The sequence below is a fragment of the Pocillopora damicornis genome, chromosome 12 (genome assembly GCF_964200805.1).
Source record: "Pocillopora damicornis chromosome 12, jaPocDami1.2, whole genome shotgun sequence".
NCBI classification, from domain to species: domain Eukaryota; kingdom Metazoa; phylum Cnidaria; class Anthozoa; order Scleractinia; family Pocilloporidae; genus Pocillopora; species Pocillopora damicornis.
Genome location: NC_142681.1, coordinates 3950893 through 3966017, shown reverse-complemented (window position 1 = coordinate 3966017; position 15125 = coordinate 3950893). Strand labels below are relative to the sequence as shown.

General features: G+C 36.2%; 3 protein-coding genes across 7 annotated transcripts; 2 read left to right on the top strand and 1 right to left on the bottom strand.

Moving 5' to 3' along the window:
* Positions 1-255: 255 nt before the first annotated feature.
* Positions 256-6746, top strand: LOC113685112 (stromal membrane-associated protein 1). Of its 4 annotated transcripts, none has more exons than XM_089190125.1 (10): positions 256-478; positions 592-725; positions 812-897; positions 1906-2023; positions 2365-2433; positions 3007-3240; positions 3750-3815; positions 4103-4181; positions 4552-4809; positions 5359-6746. In XM_089190125.1, exons 1-10 carry the CDS (start codon positions 364-366, stop codon positions 5643-5645), a joined length of 1446 nt encoding a protein of 481 aa, XP_089046251.1. In that variant the 5' UTR covers positions 256-363; the 3' UTR covers positions 5646-6746. The 4 variants fall into 4 exon arrangements, with proteins under 4 accessions (XP_089046251.1, XP_027058394.2, XP_027058402.2 ...); XM_027202593.2 differs by having other exon boundaries at positions 4100-4181; positions 4552-4808; positions 5364-6746; XM_027202601.2 differs by lacking the exon at positions 5359-6746 and having other exon boundaries at positions 4552-5036.
* Positions 6747-8521: 1775 nt separating this feature from the next.
* On the bottom strand, positions 8522-11673 carry LOC113685174 (uncharacterized). The gene is made up of 4 exons (XM_027202658.2): positions 11341-11673; positions 10350-10523; positions 10159-10274; positions 8522-9884 (listed from the first exon to the last, which is right to left on the bottom strand). Exons 1-4 carry the CDS (start codon positions 11573-11575, stop codon positions 9213-9215), a joined length of 1197 nt encoding a protein of 398 aa, XP_027058459.2. The 5' UTR covers positions 11576-11673; the 3' UTR covers positions 8522-9212.
* Positions 11651-15060, top strand: LOC113685158 (MRG/MORF4L-binding protein). Of its 2 annotated transcripts, none has more exons than XM_027202648.2 (4): positions 11651-11800; positions 11876-12000; positions 12617-12749; positions 14012-15060. In XM_027202648.2, exons 1-4 carry the CDS (start codon positions 11716-11718, stop codon positions 14146-14148), a joined length of 480 nt encoding a protein of 159 aa, XP_027058449.1. In that variant the 5' UTR covers positions 11651-11715; the 3' UTR covers positions 14149-15060. The 2 variants fall into 2 exon arrangements, with proteins under 2 accessions (XP_027058449.1, XP_027058441.1); XM_027202640.2 differs by having other exon boundaries at positions 13988-15060.
* Positions 15061-15125: the final 65 nt, after the last annotated feature.

Sequence of the window (15125 nt, the reverse complement as noted above, 5' to 3'; positions counted from 1 at the left end):
TAGAGCACGTAAGTCTGAACTAAGCGTCTGCTCTAAACTCCTCTTTCCCCGGCCCCAGCTTTCTCTTGGACTCCACGTGTACTTTCGAAACTGAATGGTGATCGAAATATTTACACCTTCCTTTCTAGTAAAGGATGAAGATTTCTGTTCTAGAAATAGAAAGTTGTGTAATTGTCCAAGAGATCTTCCTGTCAGTCTGTTGTTATCAATCCGGAAAGCCGAATAAACATTGATGTCACCGTGACGTAGAGACCACACCACCGATTTGTGATCGCGGGCTCACACCGGTTTACGCAAGAGCTTCGGCCATCTTGACTGTGAACGCTTGGTACAACGTAACGGATAAGACTTTCTGCGTCCAGTATGTCTTCAAGAGCACAGAGGGATAAAGGACAGGCACAGAACACAAATCAGGCTATTTTATCAGAGTTACTGAAAGAGGAAGAGAATAGATACTGTGCCGATTGCGGGGCTAAAGGTAAACTAAGTTTGGAATGTTGTATAACCTTTTATTTCCGTGACAGAGTATCTCTGTTTCTTACGCTCCTCATGTTTCCTGGTGAATGATGTAGTTTTAAACTTCTTGTTTAGGGCCTCGATGGGCTTCATGGAACCTGGGTGTTTTCCTGTGCATTCGTTGTGCCGGTATACATCGAAATTTAGGGGTACATATATCAAGAGTGAAGTCTGTGAACCTTGATTCATGGACTCCGGAACAGATGAACGTAAGTTGAACTTTTAACCACTGATTTCATATTTCTGCTGGTCTTGGTATTATTCTCGCTTTGAATTTGAGTATTTTCGTTTTCAGAGCATTCAGCAGTGGGGAAATAAACGAGCAGCAGAGTTTTGGGAATGTTATCTGCCGTCCGACTTTCGCCGACCGCAAACTGACTCGTACCATTCAAAAATACCGCTCATGTGTATCACTGCGATTGTTTGGCCTTATCTTTTTTAAATTTAGCAGTCAATACTCTTGTTTGCCGGCTAGCATATTCTTTTTATTGCTTAATTTGCTTTAACTTTCTTTCGGCAAAATTTAGCTTCGTACTTGTTGCGAATTCAACTTTGTCTTGATGTAACTTTGATCATGAACTAATCACGTTGAAGTCGTTAACCGTAAACACGATTCAATGGCGTTTCATACCATTTTAAATGCACCGATTTTGAAACATGTTCGTCTTCTATTGAGAGGCGGGGCTGTTTGGGCGTTTAGGTATTGTTCCTGTGGTAGTAAGGGATCGATGGCATTCACTGGTTATAGTTTACGTGATACCGCGCGTTTCGAAGGCGATAACTGAGCATTCCAATTCGTTTGCGTGCTTTGAAATTTCATATTTTACCGATCGTTCAATTTGGTCTAATATCGTCTAATCTTTCGCCACACGCGTCGAATTTTCTTTGGCACTTCGTCAATTCTGGCGAAAAGAATTAGGAAGTCTTAAACGAGTGATTACCCTCTGCAGTTTCAAAAGTCACTTTACTCAATGCTCTTACTAGTTCAGCTGTTTTCTCCAAGTTTGTAGCGACAAAATCGAATTCATTTTAACTCGAATGGCGAATGGGCATTTTCTGGTGGTAAAATAGGTTACCAAGGGTGACATCTTTGTTGAAAAATTTTAGTTTGAAACAAACTGAGAAAAACTGGACTCATTCCTTGTATGATAAAGTCTGCTTTCTGTAAGTCGTCTGGGATGGAATACACTGATGTTTGTTTTCGAAAATTGTTACATTTTATAATCATCTCTCGTACAATTACATTTGAATATGTTGCATTATGTTTTCATTGTTTAAATGTATCTGCTTACCAAAAATTCTTAATCATTTTGTGAATAGAATGAATGACTACTGTTCATTTGCCATTTTTTTTGTTGTTTTTCTTTTTTTCTCTCTTGGAATCTACAGAACAGTAGAGGCATTTATCAGAAGTAAATATGAACGAAAACAATATTTAAAGAAAGACGGATTACCTCCAACTAGATCCACCTCAAGTTCTGCCAAAGAAACAAAATCTTCAGACAAGGTAATGGGTAATGACAGAGGTTCATCAGTTGCTGTGTGAGGGAAGTCAAAAGGTTTTTAAAACACTAAATTTAGTGGCACCCTCCCCCCCTCCTTTAAAGAAAAAAAAAGAAAGAAAAAACAGATCACATTATTTGGTTAAGAATCATGTAGATCCATGGATTTGTGAAAAAAAACTTTCTATGGTGGCTTGGCTGCAAATTTTGGTGTGAAGTACAGTTCCTTCTTAGGAGTTAAGATTTGAGATTTCAGAATGTTAGGTTTCAGGTTGGTTCTGGTTGTTAAGTTGTAACCAAGTTTTTTTGTATGTTTACTTCATGAGATATATTGTTTCTGAAACAGAGGAAAAGGAGGGAAAAGAAGGAAGAAGGCATATCTATAACCCCTCTTAAAATTGAAGCTGAAAAGAAAGTAAGTTTAAGTATCATGAATTATTTGAATTCAGGCTTGTATTGGGCATGAACCTGTACTCTTATTTTGGAAGTTAGAATCAGTCGGTGGTTGCCACCGAAATTTTCTGCTATGTGTGGCTTGGTTGATGACAGCACCTCAACACTGTCTTAGGGGCCAGTGTTCAAGCACCTTTGAATCCTGGGTTTTTTAAATTTTGTTTTGAGGTTAATTGCAATTGAGATTAACTAAATAATGCATCTTAACAGGCAAATTGTCTTTCACCATAACATCATTCATTTACTTGCCTTTTTATTATAATGGGCAGAAGATCGTATTGAAACTTAGTAGAACCAATGCAAACTATACTGTTCCTAATCACTTTGCTCCACTAATAAGCAGTGTAAACATAAAGGTTTTGTAATTCAAAGTGCTGTGGAAAGTTAGCCTAATGTTTTAAGAGGTCTTTTTGCAGAAGATTAAAGGAGTGTGGAAGGAAGGAAGGTTTGTTCAGTTATTGAAGATAGGAAATTTTGAAAAAATAAATCTTGTAACTTATTTGTTACTTTGCTTTCTCTCTTTTTGTAATGAAAGGTTGCTCCTGCTGTCAGTTCAGTGGCTCAACCACGCCCACACTCCCACCCTCCCCCAGTAAAAGCACCTGAACCAGCCAAACCTGCTGCTCTGGTTGATCTTCTGTCCTTAGACACCCCAGCACCTGCCTCAGCCCGAGCACCTGCACCAGTCAGTTCTGCTGGTTTGCTAAATTCTCTTGCCCAGCCTATGCCTGCTGCTTCACAACCTGCCAAGACTGGTTTAGAGAGTGAGGTAAATGGTTTGAATTCAGTGGTCTTTTCACCAGCCAGGTTGTTGGGTTTACTAAACACAAGTGTCTCATGAGGACCCTCGAACATGGGAATGTTATGTTTTTCAGACAGTTTGGCTATCATTGGAAGAAATTTAGCTTGCCTTCTCTGTTTTGTTCATTATGTTGGTTGAGTTTTTATTGTCTTTTTTTTTTTTTAACTCAAGATTTTACATATGGAAGTTGTCATGCTCTCCACCACTTGATATCTTTGTTGCGACAAACTTCACCTTTGTAGAGGAATGAAAAATATTTTGTGTCCACATCACTGGACTAATTCAACAGTTAAGCACAAATTTGGCTCCTACTCTTGCAACCTAAAAGTGCATGTAACAGACCACGTTTAGCTCTTTACATTCATATTGTACATTTCTTTTTTTGTTGGACTGAATCGTCATGCCCTTTAATTTCAGTCAATTTTGTTTTGTCCACTGTGTTTGTTTATTTTTTGCATCACTTGTATTTGTTTTAGCTGATTGATTTTGGTGCATTTCAAGCAAACACCACAATTGACACTGGCTTTAGCCAATCACAGCAGGTAATGATATTGCCTCTGCCATTTCACATCACACTTTCCTTTTGTTAAAGTGACAATATAGAATATTCTCTTCTACTTTAGTCTGACAGCCAATCACATAACAAAAATTACCTGTCTCTCTCCATAAAACAGCCACTCTTAAGGACTACAGGCTGCATGACCTACTATGATTAATACATTTAGTTTATTTTACAATATTCACACTGCATCTGATGAGTTATTGATGTAGGCAATAAATATTGTTTCTAAGTTTTGGTAATGTTTCTTTACTAAATTACTACCAGCAGCTCAACACACAAGTACCTCAAGAATCAAACCAAGAATCTCTTCTTAAAGATGACTCTACAACCAATAAGTCAACTAAAGGTAAGATACAATTTGCATGTCTCTCTATCTCATTTTAGATTTGAAATAAACAGTTATTTTGAAATGTCAGTAGGCATATCTGTATACCCAAATATACTCATTGAATTAAGGTTTCTTGCTTATTATTACAAATAAAGAGTGAAAGATCTTTGATCCTTTTAACAACATATCAACGTGTTCTCAGTGTGTGATGTTGGCCTGTAGATTAAAATCAGTGGTGACAATGTTATTGTATCCTTTGCTTTGTCTCCCACTCAGACAGTTAGGCTATTTATGAGTCCAGTATGTCAGCAGGTAATATAGTGATGACTTTGTGGGGACTTCACTGGATTACAGTTGCATTTTATCATTTTTGTTGATTTTTTCACAGACAGTATAATGGCACTGTATGCACCGAAAACACAGGGAAGTCAACCTCAAATGTATGGTGTCCCTGGTGGCATGTACATCCCTCCACAGCAACACCAGCAACAGCCTCTCCCTAATCAGCACGCAGCAATGTTTAACAGGATGGGTGCAGTTCCACCTCAGGGCGTGGGTGCAGTTCCCCCTCATGGAATGCCAGTGGGAATGGGAGTACCCCGTCAACCAGCATTCATGCAACAACAACAGCAGCAGCAGCAGCAGGTTTGTAATGTGTCTCTTGTCAGGTGTTACCATTTGTTAGTGGGAGCTAGGGGCATAGTGCTGCCTTCCAAAATGGCTGTGTTTTTGATAATATTTGAGGGGAATGGCTGTCCTAGGGCAACCTTTTCAAAAGCTGGAAAGTTCAATGGTAGTTTCCACGTAGAAAAAAGCATAAATACGCATATCCTTGAATATCACACAAAACTCCATTAGGTTATGGCTCTTACCAAAAGCCCTAGATGGTGAAGGATTTGGATGGTTAGAAAAGAAAAGAGGATCATAGTTGGAAAGTGTGAACAGCAGTTGATAAAGAAGCTGTGTGTGGTTATTGTGGTTAAGGTTTGATTGCCAGATTTGATTGTAAGAAGAATTTTACTCAAGAAAAACGTGTTCGATTATTTTCAGGATACTGTAGTGCAATGTTCAGGTGTGACTGGATATTGCATGATTGTTGAATTCAAAATACTGACCAGTACTGTATGGCCATTAAAGAATTTTGCAAACTCATTTTTGAGTGTTGTGGATTATTAAATTTTTTTTCCTCTTGGCAAACAGGTGGCTCAAATTCAGCAACAAATGCAACAGATGCGACTCAAACAACAAATGCCACCTCAGCAGATGAATATGCCAAATGGAAACCCAAACATGTTTGCATCTGCACAGCCATCAGTTTCAAATGGTTGGATGCCGCAGCAACCAATGTCTTTTCCCCAGCAGCAGCATCCTCAGTTTGTCACCACTGGACCTATTCCTAATGGCATGGCAGGCTATGGAGCTTATCCAATGGGATCGGTCCCTGGCTCAGGCCAAACTCTGAGCCATCAGTTGTGGAAATAAAGAAAAATCAAGATGTTTTCAATATGTAAATAATGATCATAGTAATATGATTAATTAATATCTTGTATATTTGGTTACCGGTACCTGCGCTTGGTAACTGATTCGTTTAAAAGGGCAACCAGAGAAATGTGGTTGTTTTAATGAGACTCATTTGCATGTAATCTATCTTTGGTGTAAGAACTAAGCTTTACCTCAAGCCTTATCTGGTATGCTTTTTTAATGGAATGGGTTGGAGTTAAAGATTGAGGGAATAACTTATGACAGTTATGGTTTGATTTTGATATTACATAACTATAAGATGAGGTAGTGTAAAACTAGACAATACATGCAAAGATCCTAGGTGGTGGTCTGATAATTATAATGTGCTATCTGCTTGAGAAGAAACATTGCAATCTAGTACACATGTGCTGTAAATTCTTACGCCACGCTTTCAGACGACTTTGTTGTTGCCACCCCAAATAACCCATAACTTACAAACTTATGTAGAAAAAAGAAATGCAAAGAAAAGCAGGGAATCTTCTTTAACATATTTTGCTAGTTATGTAGCCCTATCAAGTATGGAACTGTTGTTTCTTTCATTTCATTTATGATCATATCATTGTTTCTGTCAGTGCAATGATTTCTATTGATGTGGGGGACTGATTACGCTGGGGAATGCAATTGCCATCATCATCATCATCATCATCATCATTCTTAAAAGTTTCATGAGTAATACTAGTGGTATTGTTATTATAATTATTATTGTTGTGGTTATTTTCTTCAAAGTTGCCAGTTTTTGGCTGTTGCTATAGCTCAGCTATGTCACCAAGAATCCAAAAACAGTTTTGAAGCAGTAATTTTATATGTACCATACAGAAGTGGTAACTCTGGCCTCTGTGCTAAAGGAAAGCAGTTGCACAGCAAATCTCAAACCCTTCTAATAGTATGGGTTTATCAAAAACCCTTTGTGTTCATATCTGGAAAAGGAAGGGGAAATAATGAGCTAAAAGTTTGTTTCAGAGAGCAGGTGTATGAATAGTTTCAGTTGAGGTTCAGTCGTATATCAGAAAGAAACATTGCAAATAATGTACTTCCTGGAATAAAATTTAAACTTTTATGCCATTTTGATTCTTAGATGAATTAAAAAAGGGACTCTTCTTGAACTGTGAATTATGCAGTGCAAAACATTTTTGGAACACCCTTCTTGAAATTTCTTCTTGTCAGTGTGTTGAATTAAGTTATTGATATTACAACTGAGTGCATACTATTGATAAATTAAAAAATTTTCCTTGTCATTTCTCGCCAAAGGGTCAAAGTGATGATATACAATTTCATGCAGTTCTCTGGAGTTGTGTTCTGTTAATTGTCAGTTAACACTCTGATTCCTTGTATCCATCTCAACACCATCACTGTATTTCATGAGGTGTTAAATCTTTTGAAACTGAGGGGTATTGACCTCGTTATATTTTGAGTTAATCTTTTCTCTTTAACTGAGTTTGTTTAAAATTGTGACCAGTTAATCATCAATTGTTTTTCAGTCTATTATTTTTTTTGTACATTCAGCTTACAGTCTTTGCAATTAATTTAATTTTAAATGATTCTTGTAAATGCATATGGTGCTCTGTCTTTCCCTTGGCCTTCATAAGCATTACCTTGTTAATTTTTGTTCAGTTTTCATATTTACTGCATAAGCTACTGATAAAGAAGATCCCAGTTTGTACATTCAAGGTGTACTATTGACAGTTTTGAAAACTAACTGCCTTTAAATAAGAGGAAACCTTTGAAATGATTATTGTTTAATGTGATGGATAGGCATGGTAGAATTGCTGCCAATAAACTTAAATTATCAATGGTGAAGGTAACGTGAGATTTTGATAAAGATGATAAGCTTTGAATGTTGAACAAGTGATAAGATTGTTTAGTTGAAAGAGCTTGTTGGAACTTTTCAAGTCCAGTTTTTGTCTCTCATTTTCAGACTTACACAAATCTATTGGGGGGTAAGCAATCACATATTTTTTGTTCAACGTCCTGTTTAGCAAAAATCATATGGTGGCTAAACAATCAGACTTTTTTTATGAAGCAAAGTGTTGAATGGAAATGTTTGGTTTACAGCTATACATCAAACATGGGAACATGAGAGGAAGCTGAATGCTCAGGTGTGTTGGATGATGGTGTTTGATCATTTGAGTTCAGATTCATTCTTGTGCCTTGGGAAATTAAGGTTTTTGTTTTAATTTTTTCATCTTTCTCTCTTACCTTTAGTGAAAGTATCAGAGATAAGTAAGGTAGCTGGTAGCTGAGTTAAGTTGTTAACAATACTTAGAATGTAAGTCAGTTAGGGAGGTAGCAAATATTGTGTAAGCAATGTAACGGAAATAGTGGGTCTACTGAATAAAAGCTTGAGAAATGATTTGGTTGAAGTGTAATTTGATGCAGTTGAAAAGAGACCAAGAATTTTTTTTTCTTTTATACCTTTCAGGTTTCAAGGGAATTCCCTGCTATATCTTCTATAAATTATGCATACATACATAATAAAGAAGAGGAAATTTGAAAGATACAGTTCTTTAAAGGACTATCACAGGTTTAACAAGAGCATTTCCTTGGATTTCTTGATGCTTTTACACTGAAGGACATTTTAGTGGAAGAAAAAATGGCTTTTGAAAGGAAACTTTGTTTGGCACAAGAGCACATCAGTCTTGCAGCTTATAACATTCCCCCTCCTAATTTAACCAATCATTGTTCAATGGTCATTGACACACTGTGTAGACAGTCCTCAACTTGCCCTGTTATTTCGCAGTTGCAGATTATAAGCCAAATGTCAGATATTAAACTTATAGTCTGTACAATCACCACGAACCCTTTCCTTCCAAATGTATTACCTCCACAAAGTAAAGAAGTTGAATTGAAGTTATATTTAATTTTTGGTAAGTTCTATTTATCAACAACAGCCATTGTCTTTGACTTAAAAGAGTGGCATAGAAATAAAACTTACTGGATAAGAAAATTTTTGTTTTAATTCAGCAGCACCAGTTCAACTCTAAATCAAAAAGATACCTGGATAAATTTAATTTAAACCAAAGCATTAAAGTCTGTACATACATGTACATATATTGAGACCATAAATAATCTCATAAATCAATTCTTGAAATTTTTATAGATATTTATCTTTACAGGAATTGTTCAAAACAATTTACATAACTTAATGATGTGATACTTAGTCTAAAAAGCCAGGGTACAGAACTGTTCTATCTACAGTAATTGAAACTAATGATTGCATTACATGGCTACAATAGAAAAATTTTAAATCAGCTGGTTGCTTAATCAGAATTTTACAATAAATGGTCTAAAAGTCCAAAGCCAAAAGATATCATTTATAAATGGCTCTCTGAGTTTAAAATGTACATTGAAAATACTCTTGTGAAGTACTTAACTGGTTATTGGCTGAAAAATGTTCTTTAAAATTGCGAGATAGTAAATCTTCTTGGTACAAAATAGTCAAGTACAGATGATGATGAGGAGAGTTTTAAGAAAATAATCAGTCAATCTACTTTTTGTAAATACACTTTTAAAAAAACTATGAAACTCAGGTCACGTTGACCATCCTAACTGTTGTGCAATTGAAAAGGGATCCTCATTGACTATGGCACTTCCATAAATCCTCATTCCACAAACATCAGAGGATGAATTTCTTACTCCTCCTCTGTCGACAAGGTGAGCCATAAAAGGCATTGCAATTTCACCCATCTCCAAACTCTTGTTTTTCACTTCTTCAGCTGCTGCAACTTTTCTGAGCTTTCCCTTTTCAAGAGGTGGAAAGTGAACGCACAAATTGAAACATTCTGCACCAAACTTGTTAATAAGTGCCTCCACTGCTTCACTGATTGCCTGTTTGAAGTTATCATCAAAGTCCCATGAGATGACCTTAAACTCATAGCCACAAAAAGGTACTATATGGGCAAACACACAAGCTTCTCCAAACATCTTTGCAAGCCCAAGATTTCTGTGAGCAGTCACAAGGTCATCAAAATAGTTACAGCCAGGATTTTCTGTTGAGTAATGTTTTGCAGCCTGTTTTAAGCGTTCCCACTGCCCATAATGGAAGTTCTCTGCTAGTAACATGTGTGAGTGTCCATGGTGTTGTGAAGCTCCAGCTCGTGCACGACAATTCCAGTTCATGATCGGGTAAATTGCCAGTGGGTTGTTTTTATGGGTAACTTCAAACCACTGAGTACACAAGTCCAAAATATCACACAGTTTTTTCTAAAATCAAATAAAAAAATTAACTTCCAAGGTCTGACTGAGTTTGAATATTCTCATTACCTGTTTGCTGGGTAGTGTATGGATATGATAAGGAGAGGTTACATGTTAATCACCTCTGGATGTTAAAGGTTAAAGGTTATTAACTCTTTGGCCTCCATATATAAAAAACCTCTTGAAGGAGTACCTGTTTTGCCCGCTTGTCACTAAACTTCCACAAGAAAAAGACCAATTCTATTTACAATGAAGATAAATAAGTAAAAAGACTTCCACTAACCTTATCCATAAGGCTTGGTGGATGTTCCTTGAATACAACCATACTATGCAATCCATCATATTTTGCAACATTGGATGCTGTCAAACCACTTGCATTTTCTAATCGACCCCACTGATCTGAAATCATATAATGTGGTATAATTCAGACTTTTTCAAGAAGATAATTACAATATGTGAACATCATGGTATTACCTGCTGCAGTATAATCAAGTGGTGTGCAGAAGTCACACTCTGGTACTTTGGAACCAAAAGGCATTTCTGCGGACTCCGAGGTAACAGGGTTTGTCTCCCCATTGTTAAGTGGTCTAAGGGCTCTTGCGCCATTAAAACAGGTTTGATTACAGGTCCAGCGGTCAAATACTCTAACTATTTAAGATAAAATCACAAGGTCAGTTGATGATGCACAATTTTTTGCAAAGAGCTTCATCATATCCACAGACACTTAAAAGATTTCCAACAGTGTTCTGCAGACTTCCACAACTGGCCACAAGAGTTCCATCATGTCTTTGCTCATAAACATTGGAGACTTCAAGGATAGTATGATCATTAAAGTAGAAATTTCTTTCCTCTTATTAGTTCAAATCTAATTTCCAGGGTACATAAAGGAAAAAAAATTTGATCATGTTTTTTCAAGGTCACCTTTATCATTCCTTCAGTCTGCAAATGTGAGAGTTGGGGAATAAATAATTTTGCATTTGTGATCTTCCCTCCCCTGTGGCTTATCTCCCCTGTAGCTAGTCTTTTGAAATATCACCCAATGCTCCCTCAGAAAGGATCAAAGGAAACTATTCTTACCCAGTTCCTAAACATTTTCTGAATGTTTCTGTGGAACGTTTTCTACAAATACCCTAACAAATACCCCAACAAACCCTGCTAGAATCCTCAATATTCCTCACATTACTAATCACACCAGTTTCACCTAAAGCTTCTGTCAAAACTCTTTGGGTTTTGATTAACTGATTAACTGATTAACCCCCCCCCCCCCCCCAAGTCATAATCGTGATTTATTTTTTATTCAGGCGTCGCAATCTCTATTTCAGTAACATCTAAGGGATAGGAATTGAACAGAGGGGCTGTCAGCACAGACTTCCACAAGGAAGAGGGTGGTAGGTATTCTATTTTAATAGACAAAGTTTTGCCTTTACAGAAGTTCTACATTTCTATGAAATTTGTGAATACCAACCAACAGTTTGATATTCCGCTCTTTTAATGGATTGGTCATCATTTATGTCGCCTGGGAGCTTGAACCACCGAGTCAATTTCTCCTCAAATTTTTTGGGTATAGTCATTCGACTAGACTGCGTTGATACCCTGAAAATTCGATTAAATGGACCCCACGTTTCGCAGTTTGCTCCTCCATCTCCGCTTTTGAAAAAATCTCCCAGCTCTAGGATAGATCTGACAGTTTTCCTAGTCATTTTGGGCTGGCTGCTGCTCTTCGCAGTGCAAATTTTGAAGAAGCCGGTTCGAAACGTGGATAGTTGCGCGCCTACTTTTTAAAGCCTTTCTGCCAGCAGATGCACCAGTTGAGCATGCGTACTTTTAACAACAAATCAAGATGGCGTCTACAGAAGAAGTCTTGGTCTGGACCCCAGAACTCGAAGTCAGTTTGTTTCATTCCATGAAAGGGCACAAGCCAGTCGGTGAGTCTGCGTTTTATTTACAAACGGAGTTTTTGTCACTGAATTTTGTAAAAGTGTTTTCTCTTTGTTTTACAGGAATAAATCGACATTTTCATATGGCGTGTATTCACGACAAATTCGCGACGTCAACTGGGAAACGAAATATTTCTTCGAAACAAATCTGGGAGCACTTACAAGAGTTGTACAATCTACAAGCTTTGGTAAGTATTCTCACCAGGATGCTTTTTCTTTTTCTAACGTTGTCTGTTGATTTAAGGAAAATCTAACCCTACTACCATCCGACTACGTTCGTAAATTTTCGTTGGAATTTCTTCACAATTTGCAGAGATGATTTATATTAGCGATAAGGAAGTTCAATTTTACAATTCAATAGTCCTTAAGTTATTTCTTTATTGTTTTGTTCATTATTTCTCTGTTTGTTTATGGTAAGCGACTAATGGGCGCTACCCAGCTAAACCGTCTCTTGAATCTGTCCTTTCGGCGAATGTTTTGTTTAAGAACCGAGAGTGCACTGGGTACTAGATCAGGAAATTAGGAACTATGAGAGAGGAATTGAGAACTGTGGAATCGGATTTTTTTTTTAATTTGTGTTTTATTATTTCTACCTAAGGAAAGAAGGAGGAAACTTATGTTTTTTTTTCGGCGAATGTTTTGTTTAAGAACCGAGAGTGCACTGGGTACTAGATCAGGAAATTAGGAACTATGAGAGAGGAATTGAGAACTGTGGAATCGGATTTTTTTTTAAATTTGTGTTTTATTATTTCTACCTAAGGAAAGAAGGAGGAAACTTATGTTTTTTTTTTTGCATGAATACAGGATGATCTTGAGAACCTCCCATTTCCAAATGATGAAACAGAATTTAATTTACCTGATGAAATCTTCGAGTCTAATGCAAAGCCTCATTCATCGGCATCTGAATCCTCTGCTGTGGCAGATGAAGGCATGACAGGTAAAGAATAAGACTTTCTTATTTATCGCTTTAACTCCTAAGAATGACTAGCACCTAATTTCTCCTTACAATATCACCCCTGAATCAAACATTTTCTCATGAGAATAAAAGAAATGATCACCAGTGAAAGAAGCTCTCAACTGTTGAACAATTCTGTAGGAAATGTATAGAGGAAGGTATGGAGAATATGCAAACTGATCTAAGGGACTAAAGGGTTAGGTTGTTTTTCAATTTTCTATTATTTTTTTTTAAATTGATCATGAAATAAAAAAAAATAAATTATTTTCCTTTCCAAGGAAAATTGTGAGTTCAAAATTGGGCATTGAGAAGAACCATAAGGTGCCTTAGAAGTGCATTTTAACTCTGAATTAATTTTACTTTGCCCTAGTTTACATCTGTCTCTGTAAAATATGATAAAAATGCAATCAAAGTAAGTCATTTATTGAAAAATTACAACCTTCTGTGAACCCTGGATGATTAACATTTTCATTGTGATCAATTTTTGTGGTAAGCAAAGGAATTGTTGTACAAAAATTTTAAAAAGAGCTTACACAATATTTGAAGGTTGAAGATCAAATATTTTACATGATAGAGTGAAAAAAACCCTGAAAGTGAAACAGATAAATTAAGGTGCTTACCCAAAGTTAGAAAAAAACTGAAAAAAGAAAAGGAAATAGTTTAAAATTCAGATTTATATCCCTAATGTTGTTGGATATTGTCTTAACCCCCTTGTTTCCCAGATCTTGACTATTTTAAATTTCTTGTGTTTAATAAATTCCTTTCAATACTACAATTTCTGATTTATTTTTAAATCATATCAGCCTCCTAGCTGAAAGTTTCCTTTATTCCCATCACTGGTCTGCCTGATAATGTGTTGATGGTGTTAGGAGATTTTCCTTGTCGACCTCTCCTGAGAGTGAAAGGGTCAAAAAACCATTTACTCTTTGATCTCTTAGAGTGACTAGTGACAATATTACCCCTGAACTACAGATATTTTTGATTGTTAAACAAATTCTCCCTAGCAACACCATATGAAATGTATGGAGGTAAGTATGGAGAACTTATCTGACTGGCATTATGGTGTCATGGGTTTATACCTATGGCTTATGAAATTTTCTTTTGTATTTTTTTGCTCCCTATCTACTTCCCCATCTATTTAGTGTAACTTTCATTCATATGCATCAGCATGATTTTAAGACTGTAAATTCCCTAATAGGAGATTGTGATCTTGATTTTAGCTCTTCTTAAACTCAAACTTCAAGGGTTGGCCAGTAATTCACCAAATGCATCCACTCCTGACTCATCACCAAAGAGAAAAAGGACACGACAAGTGAACAGTGCAAGTTCATCGCAGCCATCATCTCCTCATCCCCCTTCATCTGCGAAGAGAAGGCGGTAACAATGTAATCTCTGTTGAGGTGATTGATGTACAGTTTAAAGAAGTAAATTATATGTATCAGTTTCAATAGTTGCTATCATTTGATGATAACTCATTGAAGGCATAATTAAGAATTTATAGGTAGTTGTTGCTTAGTAAGCAAGAAAGCAATTCTTTTTTTTAAAAAAAAATTTATTTTGTATCTATAAAGGTGAGGAATCTTTAGATTATTTGGTGTTTGAGGTGTTTCTTGTTGATTCATATGGATATTTATTAGCTTATCTCCTACTTTACTTATTGAATGTAGAATAATTTTGTCTTTTACTTTGTCTTTGAAAGTAGCTCTTCATAATACACTTTGTCTGGATTTTAACTGTTGAAACTGCTGAAGAAGGGGAAGAATTATTCTTTTCTTTTGAAAACTCTTTGTATAAAAAATTATTGGAGCAGTATTCTCCTTTTCTGCGATAATCAGTAAAATTTACTGCCTGTAGTATTTCTTATTACCATCTTAAATGGGTTGGAATTCTTGAAAATTCAACAGATGAAAGGACTGCCCTAGTGATTTGAAAATTTATTTTACCTTTCATGCTCAAAACAAGGTAAAACACTGTCTAAGTGTTTTCTGGTTTTCATTTATTCTGGTCTGATGGACTCAAATCTTAACTTGTCTCCAACAAAATAAGGGTTTGAGTTTTGAGAAGGAGGTTCACCCACTCTGGTTGTATATGTACCTCCAATCTCGTATTCTGATAGAGGGAAGGTCCAAAAGTAGGAGTTTATATACATTTGGAACTGTCAACAAGAGTGTTTTTGGAGTTTTGATTGTTCAAGTACCAAGAATTGTGAGAATCTTAATTATATATGTATATAACATAGAAGGTACTATTACATGTTAGGAATTTATTAATAAAATTGCCAGAAACTACAAAACCATTGTTTGTCTGCTGTTGTTTTTAAAATGGTGAAGCAAGTGATTGCTTTAAACATTTTAGTTG